General features: G+C 37.1%; 1 protein-coding gene across 1 annotated transcript in view; it reads right to left on the bottom strand.

Moving 5' to 3' along the window:
- The window catches only part of LOC138332926 (protein mono-ADP-ribosyltransferase PARP6-like), a 33,406-nt gene that overhangs the window by 8,749 nt on the left and 7,190 nt on the right, over positions 1-17,467 (bottom strand). The window contains exons 7-20 of the mRNA XM_069280964.1: positions 17,169-17,259; positions 16,312-16,381; positions 15,662-15,781; positions 15,167-15,322; positions 14,427-14,694; positions 13,935-14,030; positions 12,565-12,657; positions 12,250-12,375; positions 9,370-9,503; positions 6,908-6,956; positions 3,896-4,008; positions 3,134-3,320; positions 2,674-2,728; positions 165-249 (exon numbers count right to left, since the gene is read on the bottom strand). Coding sequence (XP_069137065.1) covers positions 165-249; positions 2,674-2,728; positions 3,134-3,320; positions 3,896-4,008; positions 6,908-6,956; positions 9,370-9,503; positions 12,250-12,375; positions 12,565-12,657; positions 13,935-14,030; positions 14,427-14,694; positions 15,167-15,322; positions 15,662-15,781; positions 16,312-16,381; positions 17,169-17,259 — 1,643 coding nt within the window. The remainder of the gene's footprint in view (positions 1-164; positions 250-2,673; positions 2,729-3,133; positions 3,321-3,895; positions 4,009-6,907; positions 6,957-9,369; positions 9,504-12,249; positions 12,376-12,564; positions 12,658-13,934; positions 14,031-14,426; positions 14,695-15,166; positions 15,323-15,661; positions 15,782-16,311; positions 16,382-17,168; positions 17,260-17,467) is intronic.

Below are 17,467 nucleotides of genomic sequence, written 5' to 3'. Positions count from 1 at the left end.
GGATGAATAGAATTGTTCCTGGGACAAATTTAGCTCTCAAAGCAATATATACTGCTCTAGGATAATCAACACACACAAAGTTTAAGCCTTAATAAGTAGGATAGGCAAAACAATGTTTGGATTGATGTCAAAGGTTAGATAATACATTGGTTGATTATACTTACACAAAGAAGAATCTTGTACAGACGTGGTCACTTGATGGGGAGACCCAAATTGTTCCTGACTTCTTCAGATTTGGTGCAGTGATAACTACAAATATCAAATGAATGTAGCTACAGATTCATATGCAATATGCATATATTTTTGCCTAGAAACAATTTTAGCACAAGTAAAATTGGTACACGTACAAAGGACACCAGAGAATCCTGATGCCAGAATATGACAACTGATCTAGGTAAAGCCTCTAAACTTGTGACTTCAGCAAGAGAGCTAGAACTTAAATGTCAGTTACCTTAGTCACCCAGGCTAATATCTAACACACCTGGACCCATCACCCAGTCATTGTGTCAAAAGGCTAATATCTAACATACCTGGACCCATCACCCAGTCATTGTGTCAAAAGGCTAATATCTAACACACCTGGTCCCATCACCCAGTCACTGTGTCAAATGGCTAATATCTAACACACCTGGACCCATCACCCAGTCATTGTGTCAAAAGGCTAATATCTAACAACGCACACCCGGTGGTCCCATGACCATCACCCAGTCATTGTGTCAAAAGGCTAATATCTAACACACCTGGACCCATCACCCAGTCATTGTGTCAAAAGGCTAATATCTAACACACCTGGACCCATCACCCAGTCATTGTGTCAAAAGGCTAATATCTAACACACCTGGACCCATCACCCAGTCATTGTGTCAAAAGGCTAATATCTAACACACCTGGACCCATCACCCAGTCATTGTGTCAAAAGGCTAATATCTAACACACCTGGACCCATCACCCAGTCATTGTGTCAAAAGGCTAATATCTAACACACCTGGACCCATCACCCAGTCATTGTGTCAAAAGGCTAATATCTAACATTGGACCCATCACCCAGTCATTGTGTCAAAAGGCTAATATCTAACACACCTGGACCCATCACCCAGTCATTGTGTCAAAAGGCTAATATCTAACACACCTGGACCCATCACCCAGTCATTGTGTCAAAAGGCTAATATCTAACACACCTGGACCCATCACCCAGTCATTGTGTCAAAAGGCTAATATCTAACACACCTGGACCCATCACCCAGTCATTGTGTCAAAAGGCTAATATCTAACACACCTGGACCCATCACCCAGTCATTGTGTCAAAAGGCTAATATCTAACACACCTGGTCCCATCACCCAGTCATTGTGTCAAAAGGCTAATATCTAACACACCTGGACCCATCACCCAGTCATTGTGTCAAAAGGCTAATATCTAACACACCTGGACCCATCACCCAGTCATTGTGTCAAAAGGCTAATATCTAACACACCTGGACCCATCACCCAGTCATTGTGTCAAAAGGCTAATATCTAACACACCTGGACCCATCACCCAGTCACTTGTGTCAAAAGGCTAATATCTAACACACCTGGACCCATCACCCAGTCATTGTGTCAAAAGGCTAATATCTAACACACCTGGACCCATCACCCAGTCATTGTGTCAAAAGGCTAATATCTAACACACCTGGACCCATCACCCAGTCATTGTGTCAAAAGGCTAATATCTAACACACCTGGACCCATCACCCAGTCACTGTGTCAAAAGGCTAATATCTAACACACCTGGACCCATCACCCAGTCATTGTGTCAAAAGGCTAATATCTAACACACCTGGACCCATCACCCAGTCACTGTGTCAAAAGGCTAATATCTAACACACCTGGACCCATCACCCAGTCATTGTGTCAAAAGGCTAATATCTAACACACCTGGACCCATCACCCAGTCATTGTGTCAAAAGGCTAATATCTAACACACCTGGACCCATCACCCAGTCATTGTGTCAAAAGGCTAATATCTAACACACCTGGACCCATCACCCAGTCATTGTGTCAAAAGGCTAATATCTAACACACCTGGACCCATCACCCAGTCATTGTGTCAAAAGGCTAATATCTAACACACACTGGACCCATCACCCAGTCATTGTGTCAAAAGGCTAATATCTAACACACCTGGACCCATCACCCAGTCATTGTGTCAAAAGGCTAATATCTAACACACCTGGACCCATCACCCAGTCATTGTGTCAAAAGGCTAATAAAAGGCTCTAACACACCTGGTCCCATCACCCAGTCATTGTGTCAAAAGGCTAATATCTAACACACCGGACCCATCACCCAGTCATTGTGTCAAAAGGCTAATATCTAACACACCTGGACCCATCACCCAGTCATTGTGTCAAAAGGCTAATATCTAACACACCTGGTCCCACCACCCCAGTCATTTTGTCAAAAGGCTAATATCTAACACACCTGGACCCATCACCCAGTCATTGTGTCAAAAGGCTAATATCTAAGTAATTCATACACACACAACTTATTATCTCTTCAAGATTCTAAAGCTATATGAAAATTGTGTTAGCATACCCCATGTCAAAGATAGTACGAGACTGAATTGAGGTCACACAGCAGATATTTATTAGATTCATGTTTTTCTACATATTTATCCTAGCATATGTAACTCACCTTCACAGAGTGCTATACAGGTAATGTTATTTGTGGACAGGAACCGTGATTTATTCTGAAACAAAATAATAAACAATAAACCATCATTTTATCACAAACGTCATACTTCTTAAACCATAAAATAACAGTGATTTACTGTAAATCAATTTTCACCTGTACCTGCATAGTTAAATTTCGTGTATTTTGCAATCGATCAGAAATCATGAAAAATGAGAACTCTCCATGAACATGCATTAACAATAGCGAGTTGAAAAATATCCATAGTATACAGTAGTTCTTCCAAAACTTTATTGAGATCAGTTGAACCTTATTACCCGAAGGCCACTTTAGATTTGAATTACTTTAAAAACACCCTAGCCAAATCCAACACAGAAATTAAATTCACTCCAAAGTTGGATTCTTAATATTTACAATGGTCACTTGACATTTTCACACAAATTAGTACTGAAAGACAGCTCACCTGTGATTGGTCAGGTTTGACCTTGTGACCTCCGTAACCCATCCTTGAGTACCCGAAGGAGACATTAGCACATGGACTGAGGTATACACCTTTACCGTATGCGGCCCCATTCACCTGTTTGGTTGTTCCTGATGCCACAATCAGTCCTTCCCTTATGATGGAATGCCAGTTTTCTATACCCGAACCACTACAAGGATATATACATTCACATGTCACTCTCAATACAAAATACCCCAGCCAAAATAATGTCTATCAGATTATAAATCACGTCCAAATCTTGACCATTATGATATCACTAATGCCATAATATGTCAAATGATTACTGCTGAAATGGCTGTTTCTTTCATGGATCAATATTAAACTGTTTTCTTGGTTGAAACACAATATCTTACTGGCATCAGAAAATACCTCCAAAATGAGTAAAGGATATAAATACATATGACATCTATGGTAAATATAAATATTGATACTTGATCATTTGATTTAACCTAACATGCAATGTAATGATTTCTGCTTTGGCATCTTCATAGAGCATAGATGCCATACCAAGACAGTTTAATGCTTTATTTTTTAAAACTAGTTAGAATGTATAATTTATGCTGATTACCACTGTAAAACTTTAATTGTTGTTTTGTCTCTGTTTATTTCATAACAAACATGAAGGTAAAGCCATGATAATGTCCTCAACAATAAACATGGATTATCAAGAAACAACAGTGACTTTGACCTTGACCCTTGACAGTAAAACCAGACTATACTCACTGAAATGCGAATGTACTGCCATGTTGTTGTTTACATTCCCTAAAGATAGCCTCTTTGGCTGGGGGACTGCTTAACAGCAGGAACTGGTGTGGTGTCCTCATGAAAGATATTTGCTAAAAGAACAAAAACTTTGTCAAGGTTTGGAATTTAGAGATCTAATGAAGTCTTTCTGTTTCTCAATTCCTTTTTTTGGGTTATATAATTTGAATTGAAAATCACGATCCTTTATAATAACCAATTATACTGTATTACTGTAGTGATATCAAATAATAAGCTCACAAACTACGTGAACAACGATAAAATTTTCTTTGACGATAAAACAAACAAAAACAGGCCCGGTGCACAATCATTTTGGTGACATTTTTAATTACTCAATTGCTCAAATTTGCCATCCAGTATATGGAAAAATATAGTGTGGGGCGGTCTTATTTTCAAACATTCCCCCTAAGTCTGGAAATATGTCAAAATAGGTGGGGGGTCTTATTTGTGGTGAAATATTGAAGTGATATCAGCCTGGTGTGATTTTTATATCTTCTCTTGTTAGTGAAAGTCATAACTTGAGAGATAGCTTAATGAAAAAAACTTTTTTTTTTTTATAGAATGAATGATAACAGAGATAACAGAGATAACAGAGATCAGTGATAACAGAGATAACAGTGATAACAGTTAAACAGTGATAACAGAGATAACAGTGATAACAGTGATAACAGAGATAACAGTGATAACAGTGATAACAGTGATAACAGTGATAACAGTGATAACAGTGATAACAGTGATAACAGTAACAGTGATAACAGTGATAACAGTGATAACAGTGATAACAGTGATAACAGTGATAACAGAGTGATAACAGTGATAACAGTGATAACAGTGATAACAGTGATAACAGAGATAACAGTGATAACAGTGATAACAAGTGATAACAGTGATAACAGAGATAACAGTGATAACAGGATAACAGAGATAACAGTGATAACAGAGATAACAGAGATAACAGTGATAACAGTGATAACAGAGATAACAGTGATAACAGATAGATAACAGTGATAACAGTGATAACAGAGATAACAGTGATAACAGTGATAACAGAGATAACAGATAACAGAGAATAAACAGAGATAACAGTGATAACAGTGATAACAGAGATAAAAGATACAGTGATAACAGTGATAACAGTGATAACAGAGATAACAGTGATAACAGTAACAGAGATAACAGAGATAACAGTGATAACAGAGATAACAGTGATAACAGAGATAACAGAGATAACAGTGATAACAGAGATAACAGTGATAACAGTGATAACAGAGATAACAGAGATAACAGTGATAACAGAGATAACAGAGATAACAGTGATAACAGTGATAACAGTGATAACAGTGATAACAGAGATAACAGTGATAACAGAGATAACAGTGATAACAGAGATAACAGAGATAACAGTGATAACAGAGATAACAGAGATAACAGTGATAACAGAGATAACAGAGATAACAGTGATAACAGAGATAACAGAGATAACAGTGATAACAGTGATAACAGAGATAACAGTGATAACAGTGATAACAGTGATAACAGGATAACAGTGATAACAGTGATAACAGTGATAACAGAGATAACAGTGATAACAGTGATAACAGAGATAACAGGATAACAGAGATAACAGAGATAAAGATAACAGTGATAACAGAGATAACAGTGATAACAGTGATAACAGAGATAACAGTGATAACAGTGATAACAGTGATAACAGTGATAACAGTGATAACAGTGATAACAGTGATAACAGTGATAACAAAGATAACAGTGATAACAGAGATAACAGTGATAACAAGATAACAGTGATAACATGATAACGAGATAACAGATAACAGATAACAGAGATAACAGAGATAACAGAGATGATAACAGAGATAACAGAGATAACAGTGATAACAGTGATAACAGTGATAACAGAGATAACAGTGATAACAGTGATAACAGTGATAACAGTGATAACAGTGATAACAGGATAAACAGAGATAACAGTGATAACAGTGATAACAGTACAGATAACAGTGATAACAGAGATAACAGTGATAACAGTGTGATAACAGAGATAACAGTGATAACAGAGATAACAGAGATAACAGATAACAGATAACAGAGATAACAGTGATAACAGTGATAACAGAGATAACAGTGATAACAGATAACAGTGAAACAGAGATAACAGTGATAACAGATATAACAGGATAACATGATAACAGATATACAGAGATAACAGTGATAACAGTGATAACAGAGATAACAGTGATAACAGAGATAACAGAGATAACAGTGATAACAGAGATAAAGATAACAGTGATAACAGAGATAACAGTGATAACAGTGATAACAGAGATAACAGTGATAACAGAGATAACAGTGATACAGAATAACAGAGATAAACAGTGATAACAGAGATAACAGAGATAACAGTGATAACAGAGATAACAGTGATAAAGATAACAGAGATAACAGTGATAACAGAGATAACAGAGATAACAATGATAACAGAGATAACAGAGATAACAGTGATAACAGTGATAACAGAGATAACAGTGATAACAGAGAGATAACAGTGATAACAGAGATAACAGTGATAACAGAGATAACAGAGATAACAGAGATAACAGAGATAACAGAGATAACAGTGATAACAGTGATAACAGTGATAACAGTGATAACAGTGATAACAGTGATAACAGTGATAACAGTGATAACAGTGATAACAGTGATAACAGAGATAACAGTGATAACAGAGATAACAGTGATAACAGTGATAACAGAGATAACAGTGATAACAGAGATAACAGAGATAACAGAGATAACAGTGATAACAGAGATAACAGAGATAACAGTGATAACAGTGATAACAGTGATAACAGTGATAACAGAGATAACAGTGATAACAGTGATAACAGTGATAACAGTGATAACAGTGATAACAGATAACAGTGATAACAGAGAGATAACCCCCACTGCCTTTACCTTATCTGTTGGTAATTTCACAATATGGGACCTGTTACTGGTTATGATCCTGTGGAGAGAAATTGTTTTAACAGGAATATAGAAACATACAATTAAATATCTGAAATATAAATAATTTTACTCTTACCTCTAATGTCAACATTACCAATAATGCTATTTAACCCAATGAATTGAAAACAAAACGTACAATTCATGTACCTATATGTTCATTAATAAATATTGTTATATGGAAATGGGATGACAAAAATAGTGTATTGCTGTATACATGTATATTCAAATGTGATGAATTCTGCATGAAATAAATCTTTTCAATCCCGTCCAAAATGAGCAATATTATTTTTTAAGGATTATGCAATATTAGGCTAACCCATTAATAATTGAATATTGATCCGCTTACAGATTATAGCTGATCATAGACGATGAGATCTCAACCGATTCCCATCACTATGGTAATCACGATTCCCAACACTATGGTAATCACGATTCCCATCACTATAGTAATATCAACCGATTCCCATCACTATGGTAATCTCAACGGATTCCCATCACTATAGTAATCTCAACCGATTCCCATCACTATGGTAATCTCAACCGATTCCCATCACTATAGTAATCTCAACCGATTCCCATCACTATGGTAATCACGATTCCCAACACTATGATAATCTCAACCGATTCCCTATGATAATCTCAACCGATTCCTATCACTATGGTAATCACAATTCCCATCACTATGGTAATCACGATTCCCATCACTATGGTAATCTCAACCGATTCCCATCACTATGGTAATCTCAACGGATTCCCATCACTATGGTAATCTCAACCGATTCCCATCACTATGGTAATCTCAACCGATTCCCATCACTATAGTAATCTCAACCGATTCCCATCACTATGGTAATCACGATTCCCATCACTATGGTAATCTCAACCGATTCCCATCACTATGGTAATCACGATTCCCATCACTATGGTAATCACGAATTCCCATTCCACTATGGTAATCACGATTCCCATCACTATGGTAATCTCAACCGATTTCCATCACTATGGTAATCAGATTCCCATCACTATGGTAATCCTTACCGATTCCCATCACTATGGTAATCACGATTCCCATCACTATGGTAATCACGATTCCCATCACTATGGTAATCTCAACCGATTCCCATCACTATAGTAATCTCAACCGATTCCCATCACTATGGTAATTTCAACCGATTCCCATCACTATGGTAATCTCAACCGATTCCCATCACTATGGTAATTTCAACCGATTCCCATCACTATGGTAATCTCAACCGATTCCCATCACTATGGTAATCACGATTCCCATCACTATGGTAATCTCAACCGATTCCCATCACTATGGTAATCACGATTCCCATCACTATGGTAATCTCAACCGATTCCCATCACTATGGTAATCACAATTCACATCACTATGGTAATCTCAACCGATTCCCATCACTATGGTAATCTAAACCGATTCCCATCACTTTGGTAATCTCAACCGATTCCCATCACTATGGTAATCACGATTCCCATCACTATGGTAATCATGATTCCCATCACTATGGTAATCACGATTCCCATCACTATGGTAATCTCAACCAATTCCCATCACTATAGCAATCTCAACCGATTCCCATCACTATGGTTATCTCAACCGATTCCCATCACTATGGTAATCTCAACCGATTCCCATCACTATGGTAATCTCAACCGATTCCCATCACTATGGTAATCACGATTCCCATCACTATGGTAATCTCAACCGATTCCCATCACTATGGTAATCTCAACCGATTCCCATCACTATGGTAATCTCAACCGATTCCCATCACAATGGTAATCTCAACCGATTCCCATCACTATGGTAATCTCAACCGATTCCCACCACTATGGTAATCACGATTCCCATCACTATGGTAATCTCAACCGATTCCCATCACTATGGTAGTCACAATTTCCATCACTATGGTAATCTCAACCGATTCCCATCACTATGGTAATCACGATTCCCATCACTATGGTAATCTCAACCGATTCCCATCACTATGGTAATCACGATTCCCATCACTATGGTAATCTCAACCAATTCCCATCACTATGGTAATCACGATTCCCATCACTATGGTAATCTCAACCGATTCCCATCACTATGGTAATCTCAACCGATTCCCATCACTATGGTAATCACGATTCCCATCACTATGGTAATCTCAACCGATTCCCATCACTATGGTAATCACGATTCCCATCACTATGGTAATCACGATTCCCATCACTATGGTAATCTCAACCGATTCCCATCACTATGGTAATCCCGATTCCCATCACTATGGTAATCCCGATTCCCAACACTATGGTAATCACTATTCCCATCACTATGGTAACCACAGTATCAACCTTGTGAGCTTGAAATCTAAGATCTCAATACTTCAATAAAAACCTACCATTGCAGTAAAGGATAGGAGAATATATTGTTATCATCAAGTTTTTTTCTCATATTGGCAGCTTCAAGTCGAGTCATTTCTTGCATAGAAATAATTCCTTCTAGGGCACTCTCTACTTTGGAGTAATCTTTGCTCTGTAAATACAAAAGAACAATAATACAATATAAACATACTTCATGTAATATGGGATACAATGCCTATGTTATAAGCATCACACAGTTGTAATACATTGTTAAATCCATGGGATGGTGGCATTTATGTAACTCTACTAAAAGATGGAGGGGTGCTAACTATGGACCCCAATGTCCATCCAATACTGCATTATCTAATAAGCTAATACGATAACAAGAGACTCATGGGCTTTAACGGTCATCTCACTATTGGCACAATACAGCACCTCAAAGAACATAGTAGTGGCAAACAATTACTGTCGTGTCGGTCTAACCGTTGACGATGACAGTGATGTACTCGCCGCGCAACTTGCACAATACTATTGCATACTGGGTTACAATATAATGCTAAACGCGAGTTGATTGGTTGGTGGGCGTGGCTTATATAGTGTGATATGTGTGACCTTCGTGTGATAGATCTATCCTGAACTCATCGGGTATTACCGTACTCATAAGAACTAGATCTATCCTGAACTCATCGGATATTACCGTATCCAAAAGAACTGCAGGATGTGTCCATACTTTCTATTAGGCCTACCCGCATTTTTTACAACAGACGTTTCTTCAAAGAAATCTCAGTCATTGAATGCGATAACGCGGTTTTCAAGAGCTGCTGTCCGTGTTTCAGCCGGGATAGACTGGATAACTTTTTGCGTCATCGCTAGGGAATGTGCGTCACAAACGTTAGCTAACCTGTTAGGCTACTTCGAGAACAACGTAATGGCTGCCGTGAGGCCCGACTCGCGGTAAGTTTACCTCTGTTTGTTTCTTTATCAATCAACTTCTTAAATATCAAAGTACTTTTAATTCACTACGGATTTGATTTATTCTATAAACTGAAGACTTCGTTGGTAATTTTGCTTGGGTTCCGATAAACAGGTAGCTGGGTTAAATGTCCCGCGTGCAGTCACATTCTTTATAATCTTGTGACAACCTCCTCTCGTACGTAACATCAGTTGTTTTTTTTTACTAATCTCATGAAAAAAGATAATCCTTTAGTTTATAATGAAGATCAAGTAATTCACTACGAAGTTTACCGTCCGTCAGTACCCCGTTAGCATAAGATCTTCCACACACGTTTTTTTATCAGGCGCAGTCATATTGCCTTTCAAACTCTAGAACATTGTCAGATAAACTCCGCCCACTCGCTCTATCGCCTGACGTCGGGTAGGCTATCTAAACTCCGCCCCTCCAGACAATTAACAGAACCACTCGACCAGTTGATAATACTGTCGCTCAACATACCGAGGTATTACATCATTGATTTTATCAACGGTTAGACCGACACGACAGTAAGGCAATACAAAAATAACTCTTAATATAGAAGTTCAGCTTCTGATATATTTGATGAATAAGACCTTGAATGAAGGTCAAGGTCATTCATTTTAATTAACATGGTGTCCCTTGATCCCCACCATGCTACAAGTTTAATATCAGGTCTTTAGGCCTCTTAAATGTTTACAAGCAGTTGTTTAGAGATTTTAGCCTATTTGATCCTTGTGACCTTGAATGAAGTTATTCACAAGAAGTTGTTTAAATATTTTAGCCTATTTGACCCCTGTGACCTTGAAAGAAGATAAAGGTCATTCATTTGAACAAACTTGGTAGCCCTTCATCCCAGCATATCACAGGTTCAATATCTGGTCTCTTAGTTATTCACAAGAAGTTATTTATAGATTTTAGCCTATTTGACCACTGTGACCTTGAATAAAGTTCAAGGTAATTCATGCTAGCTTGCTGCAGGCCTAATATGAGTACTCTGGGCGTTTCGGTTCTTAAGAAGAAGTTGTTTGCATATTTTAGCCCTTTTGACCCCTGTGACCTTGAATGAAGGTTAAAGTATTTCATTTGAACAAACTTGGTAGCCCTTTATCCTAGCATATCACAGGCCCAATATCATGTCTCTAGGCCTCTTAGTTATTTTCAAGAAGGTTATTTACAAGAAGTCGTTAAAAGATTTTAGCTTATTTGACCCCTGTGACCTTGAATAAAGGTCAAGGTCATTTATTTGAATAGACTTGGTAGCCCTTCATTTCATCATGTCAGTGGCCAAATATCAGGTCTCTAGGCCTCTTAGTTATTCACAAGAAGTCATTTAAAGACTTTAGCCTTTTTGACCCCTGTGAAATAGAAAGAAAGTCAAGGTCATTTATTTGAACAAACTTGGTAGCCCTTCATCCCAGCATGCTGCAGGCCAAATATCAGTACCTTGGGTCTTTCGCTTATTGAGAAGAGGTCGTTTGAATGAAAAGTTTACGCACGGTGGACAGCGCATGGCGCATGAAAACGGACAATGCATGATGACAATAGGTCATCCTGACCATCCCAGACCTAAAAAATGTGACTTGTAAAATCTCAATACTATTAAAGTACATATTTTAGTAGTTTTTTGGCATTTCTTGGTCTTATAATTTCTTCTAAATATAATAATTGCATGTTATGCAAGTCGGTAATAGGTATAACTACTATCATAATGTGCAAATTTATCCTTTAAGTGTGATTTTTCATCATTTTATATCTAACCTTAAAGTGATATCAATCTACTGATTGCATCAGGATAACAATGTTTACAGTGGTAATTATTTATAAGGATTGTGGTCATGTTAACACCACACTTGTTTCTTCAGATGTTCAGATTAAGTACTGATTGTAAATGGACTCTTCTAATCCAATCAAATAATATCACCAAACGATAGCAAAAACAAAATACCTTTGGGTTAAAGGCCAACTCCCTATTGTTCCTTGGGTCCACAATGGTAGGATAGGGGTCAAAAATCACTGCTTTTCTGTTGGAACCACAAGCGGCTCTTGTCATGGCTACTAGTAAGTCAACAACCTGTAAAATTAAATAAAGTTTTGTGGACAATAAACAAACAGACCCACCCCCATCCTCCTTCCCCCTCCAATGTCGTTGTAGAGGTATAAAACATATCACCAATGAAATGAAATACAATGGACTATACTTATGTAATGAATCAAAAGTTAAAAGATCTATTTATAAACCTGTGTTACTATGACTACTTACCTCAGCACCCGTAGCGATGTCCTCCGCAGCATCACTCATCACCCCGAGGGTTTGGAAAGCAAACACACACAGTTCTCGTGAACAAACCGCTGGCTGTCACACAAACATAGATATCAAAAGTGAAAGTTTGGTAAACAACATTTATTCCACGAAAATAACTTTGTTGTCTAAGGGAAAATCAAAGTTACATAATCTGATAAGATAACAGAAATAGTGTATACATGACATTAATAACAAATACTCCCGATAACAAGGTGTCAATTAGCTTCTCTAATATATCATTCAAACGGAAACTCTAACTATATCTACATGTAGTAACCTATTGTCTGGTCACCATGGTTGTGGGTATCATTTTACCAATTATTAGTGACGGTAAATATCAATATCACCAATCATTTATTGTTATTCAACCTCAGATTAAAGATAATGACATCTAGTTTCTACCACAATAGGCTTTTTTATTCAACTCTCAGGACATTGAATAAACACTGCAGCTGTTGATTAACAATTTGTTTATATCACACGTGGTATAAACTCTGTACGCATTCTGATTGGCTGACACGGTGAACTTCGACCGAATTACTTATTTCTCAGTGCCACGTCATCAATAATCAAATGGCGTCATTATATGTTGTGATCGCCGCTTGACGTCCAAAACTGCTGTTGGAATTAAAGCGTATGCGTCGTGGTCATTGTGTCAAAATATGTGGCGTTTTCATACATGTTAAATTGACCTTTAGTACTAATAATACATCTTGAACGACAAGAATTTTACTGATGCGTTTCGTAGATTTAACATGTATGAAACGAACTTGATCTTGATTGTAATATGGCTTGATGATTATCTGGCAGGAAATTGATGATGCTGTGTTGTGCGAATGCTTTTACATGTATACATGTAGACCGACATAGAGTTTCATTTTCTGGAAGCAACTATGAAGATTTGAACTCAATGAGTATTATTTAACCCTAAAGATGTTCCCAATTAAAAGAATTTGATATCAATGAATTCTTTATAAAACGATGACTTTTGAATACTAATTAGTGTCTTTTTGCTGATAAAAATATTGCTACACCTTATTTGCATATTTCGGTAAATACAAGTTACCGTATCCCTGCCGTATTTCTATCGGCTAAAAACAATATGATTGTGTTAGAAACAGGTCACACTACTCGTCGTTGTTGAATATTAAATTTATTCCACACTCATAAATTATTTTTTAAAAGTTACAAAAATTATTTTTTAAAAGTTACAAAAGACACTCATGCTCGTGTCTATTGTAAAGTTTTAAAAATAACTCACTCGTGTGTAATAAATTCCATATCCAACAACCACTCATTGTGTAACCTCTATATATACAATACACTACCTTTAACATTGCACCGTTCTGAAAGACATGGGGTTCATCACATACAACACAATACTCGTTAAGGGTAGGAATTCTCTGGCGTATATACTGGAACAGCTGCAACAGAAATGTGCACATTAAGGAAGGCAATAAGGGTTATATTTACATGAGGCTTTTAATTTTCATTAATTTTCTTACTTGATTTATATTATATAGTTATAACTTAAATATAGGTTTGAAAAGAACATAGGGATATCTCAACTCTCATGAATAAAGTTGGCTAGCTAAGCACGAGGTGAGCTAGCTTTCTGCTGAACATTAAAAATATTTAACTCTGATAAAGATAATATTATCTACTTTATAAACCTGTACAATTAACCCAGTAGGACCAAGTGAATGTCAGAATTCCTTATCACTTGGCCAAAGTTTGGAAATCCTAAGAATAATATACATATATATCATAATAAGATATTAATAACTGAAACTTGAAATGCTTAACACAGGGTTACCTACCTGTACAAGGAAGCCATGTTCCAGACTAGGGACTCGTTTGGCATTCTTCCCTAGCCAGGTGGATGAAGGAACTAACGTTAGATCTGATGAAGTATGACCTTGAGACGCCTTCTCTTTTGAACCTGATGCTGTAGCTATTGAACTTGTCTGTCGCCCAAACCCTCGTTTGATTTTCTTCAGTATTGGTGGATGTGATGTTTGTCTCATTGTGCCTTTTACGGGCGGCCCCTTAACCGACTTCTCAGGGTCCTCACCTGTCCTTTGTTTCCTGTTTATTGAATATTCACAGTGTTAGTAACCCGGTCTTCCTAAATTAAAAAACTACATCATATAGCTCAACAATTCTACCAACAGCTTACTATGTTGATGTTCCTGTAGTTATACAGTGTGACCTGTCAAATCTAACCCTTGTCCAATATAGAGCCCTGTTGATCTCCATTGAATTTTTGGACATTCTCACTTTTTAATTACAGCCTGTATAATGCGGAACCTGTTTAAACCAACCATATATGCTGGTCACAATAACATCTGGTTCAGACAATTATAATGTAAATATACAGCTGAACGTCACTGACTTACATAGCTTGAAAACCGTATTAAATCCAAGGTATTTTGTTGGTATTCAAACACCAGAAAAGCTCAGTTTCCTATAGCTTTGTTAACCATGCTTCACTGATATACTTAGTTAGTCAGAGAGTTATAGAAGATACATGGCAGACAGATCCTAGGCAAAGACTTACATATCTGAGTTAATGAACAAATCATTAGACGCTTTAAGGATGTCTCCTCGGTTCAGTATTAACGCATTCCTTGCTTGTTCGTCTGAGAACCCCATCTCCATCAGGCGGGCCAGATCTCTGTCATCAACAGTGATTGGCGCTGATGACAAAGTGTTGCTGCAAATTCAATATATTAATGATGTTCTTTACACAAAGCTATTATGTTTGAATATAAATTCAGTCATTGTCAAGTTTATAAGTGGAAGAAAGCCGGAGTACTTGGAGGAAAACCACTGACTAGCATCAATACTGGACAACTGCCCAACATGCCATTTGAACCTGTGACCCTCGGTGGAGGGCTTGTGAAAATATGTTGAGATATTTCAACCATTTGGCCTCTGCAGCCACTTCAAAACAGGAATAGAAAGCAAGGTCATAAATTGGAAAGTCAGGTAAATAGACAAGTAATCTCACAAAGATTAGATATCAGTTTTGGTAATTCACAGGTAAACTCACCTGGACTGTGAAGTTTCCATAGAAGACATGCCCTTCGTCCTCTCATGGAAGTTGTGAATAGCTTCTAGCTTCTCATTACTGAGCTTTGGCCAATTCTCTGACAGATAAGACTCTAGGATTCTGTAATATACACAAGTTCATACATCATATTCGCAGTATAACTTCAGTATAAAACTGCATTTAGAAGGCAGTTATGGACTAATGAATGCCAACAGGACAAATTCAAAGCAACAAATTAGAGAAAACATACTCTAGTCTAAACTGCATATAAAATAGTCCAAATACATTCACTGATATCATAGTAAATCCAATAAAGAATGGATACATGGATTATTATTGAAGAATATGGAACTGTCTTAATTATTACACAATTGTAATAATGATGTTGTATGCTAATGATCTGGGTGATGTTACAGTGTGAGGTATCAGTGCAAATATTACTATATATTTCAGCACTTTTACATTCACAAAATTACATCAGCCTATTACCTTGGTGATTATAGATTTCCTGTGTTTTTAACAAAATCGTTCTAGCAAAAAGATGATCAATCTATTTTTAACAAATTTGTAATTGTGCATCCTGCTATTAGTTTTTAATTTCCAAGTCTCTTCTGAAATCTCGCACATGGTAAAGGTAAAGTATAACTTACTTCCTCATCTGACTGCCAACTCCACATTTCTCTTTTTTTGATGGCTGAAACGCTTCTACTTTAGGGGGATCTGAAAACACCAACAATCACAAGTTCAATCCAAATCTTGATATGAGACAAAGCTTATTATCAAAAAATTTTTTTGGATACTATACTACATGAGTATTGAGTTCGATAAACCCTTTTCTTGATGTTATGACTTTTTAACATTTTCAAAAAGTCCTTGTGATATGTCACAGGATGTTTTATTTACTAAATGCATCCAGGTAAGTCGTTAGTGACAGGTGTATTCTGACAACTAACAGGTGTGGCCTACTTACAAGGTGTATCAAGGTAAGTTGTTAGTAATAGGTGTATTCTGACCACTCACAGGTGTGTCCTACTTACTAGGTGTATCCAGGTAAGTCGTTAGTGACAGGTGTATTCTGACAACTAACAGGTGTGGCCTACTTAAAAGGTGTCTCAAGGTAAGTTGTTAGTGACAGGTGTATTCTGACCACTCACAGGTGTGTCCTACTTACTAGGTGTATCCAGGTAAGTCGTTAGTGACCGGTGTATTCTGATAACTAACAGGTGTGTCCTACTTACTTGGTGTATCCAGGTAAGTCATTAGTGACAGGTGTATTCTGACCTCTAACAGGTGTGACCTACTTACTAGGTGTATCAAGGTAAGTCATTAGTGACAGGTGTATTCTGACCACTCACAGGTGTGTCCTACTTACTAGGTGTATCCAGGTCAGTCGTTAGTGACAGGTGTATTCTGACCACTAACAGGTGTGTCCTACTTACTAGGTGTATCCAGGTAAGTTGTTAGTGACAGATGTATTCTGACAACTAACAGGTGTGTTCCTACTTACTAGGTGTATCCAGGTAAGTCGTTAGTGACAGGTGTATTCTGACCACTAAAGGTTCTTCACTATTTAATCCCCATGCCTCAGTTATTTCTTTCTGAAAATGGAAGAATTTCAATTTTGAATTCTCTGAAGATAAGTTAGATATCATACAGTTGTACATTTAACAGGACAATGTTCTGATGTATCATTTAAGACCAGTTTAATTCATGCCTGATCAAATTTTGGCAGCATTACAATCTGTCTTTGAATTTAAGAAAAAAAAATTTCCAAATCTTTCACTTATGAATGTCTTTTAATGCTTT

The sequence above is a fragment of the Argopecten irradians genome, chromosome 10, assembly GCF_041381155.1.
Source record: "Argopecten irradians isolate NY chromosome 10, Ai_NY, whole genome shotgun sequence".
Taxonomy (NCBI): domain Eukaryota; kingdom Metazoa; phylum Mollusca; class Bivalvia; order Pectinida; family Pectinidae; genus Argopecten; species Argopecten irradians.
The sequence above is the reverse complement of the archived record's forward strand: the minus strand, read 5'-3'. Positions and strand labels throughout refer to the sequence as shown.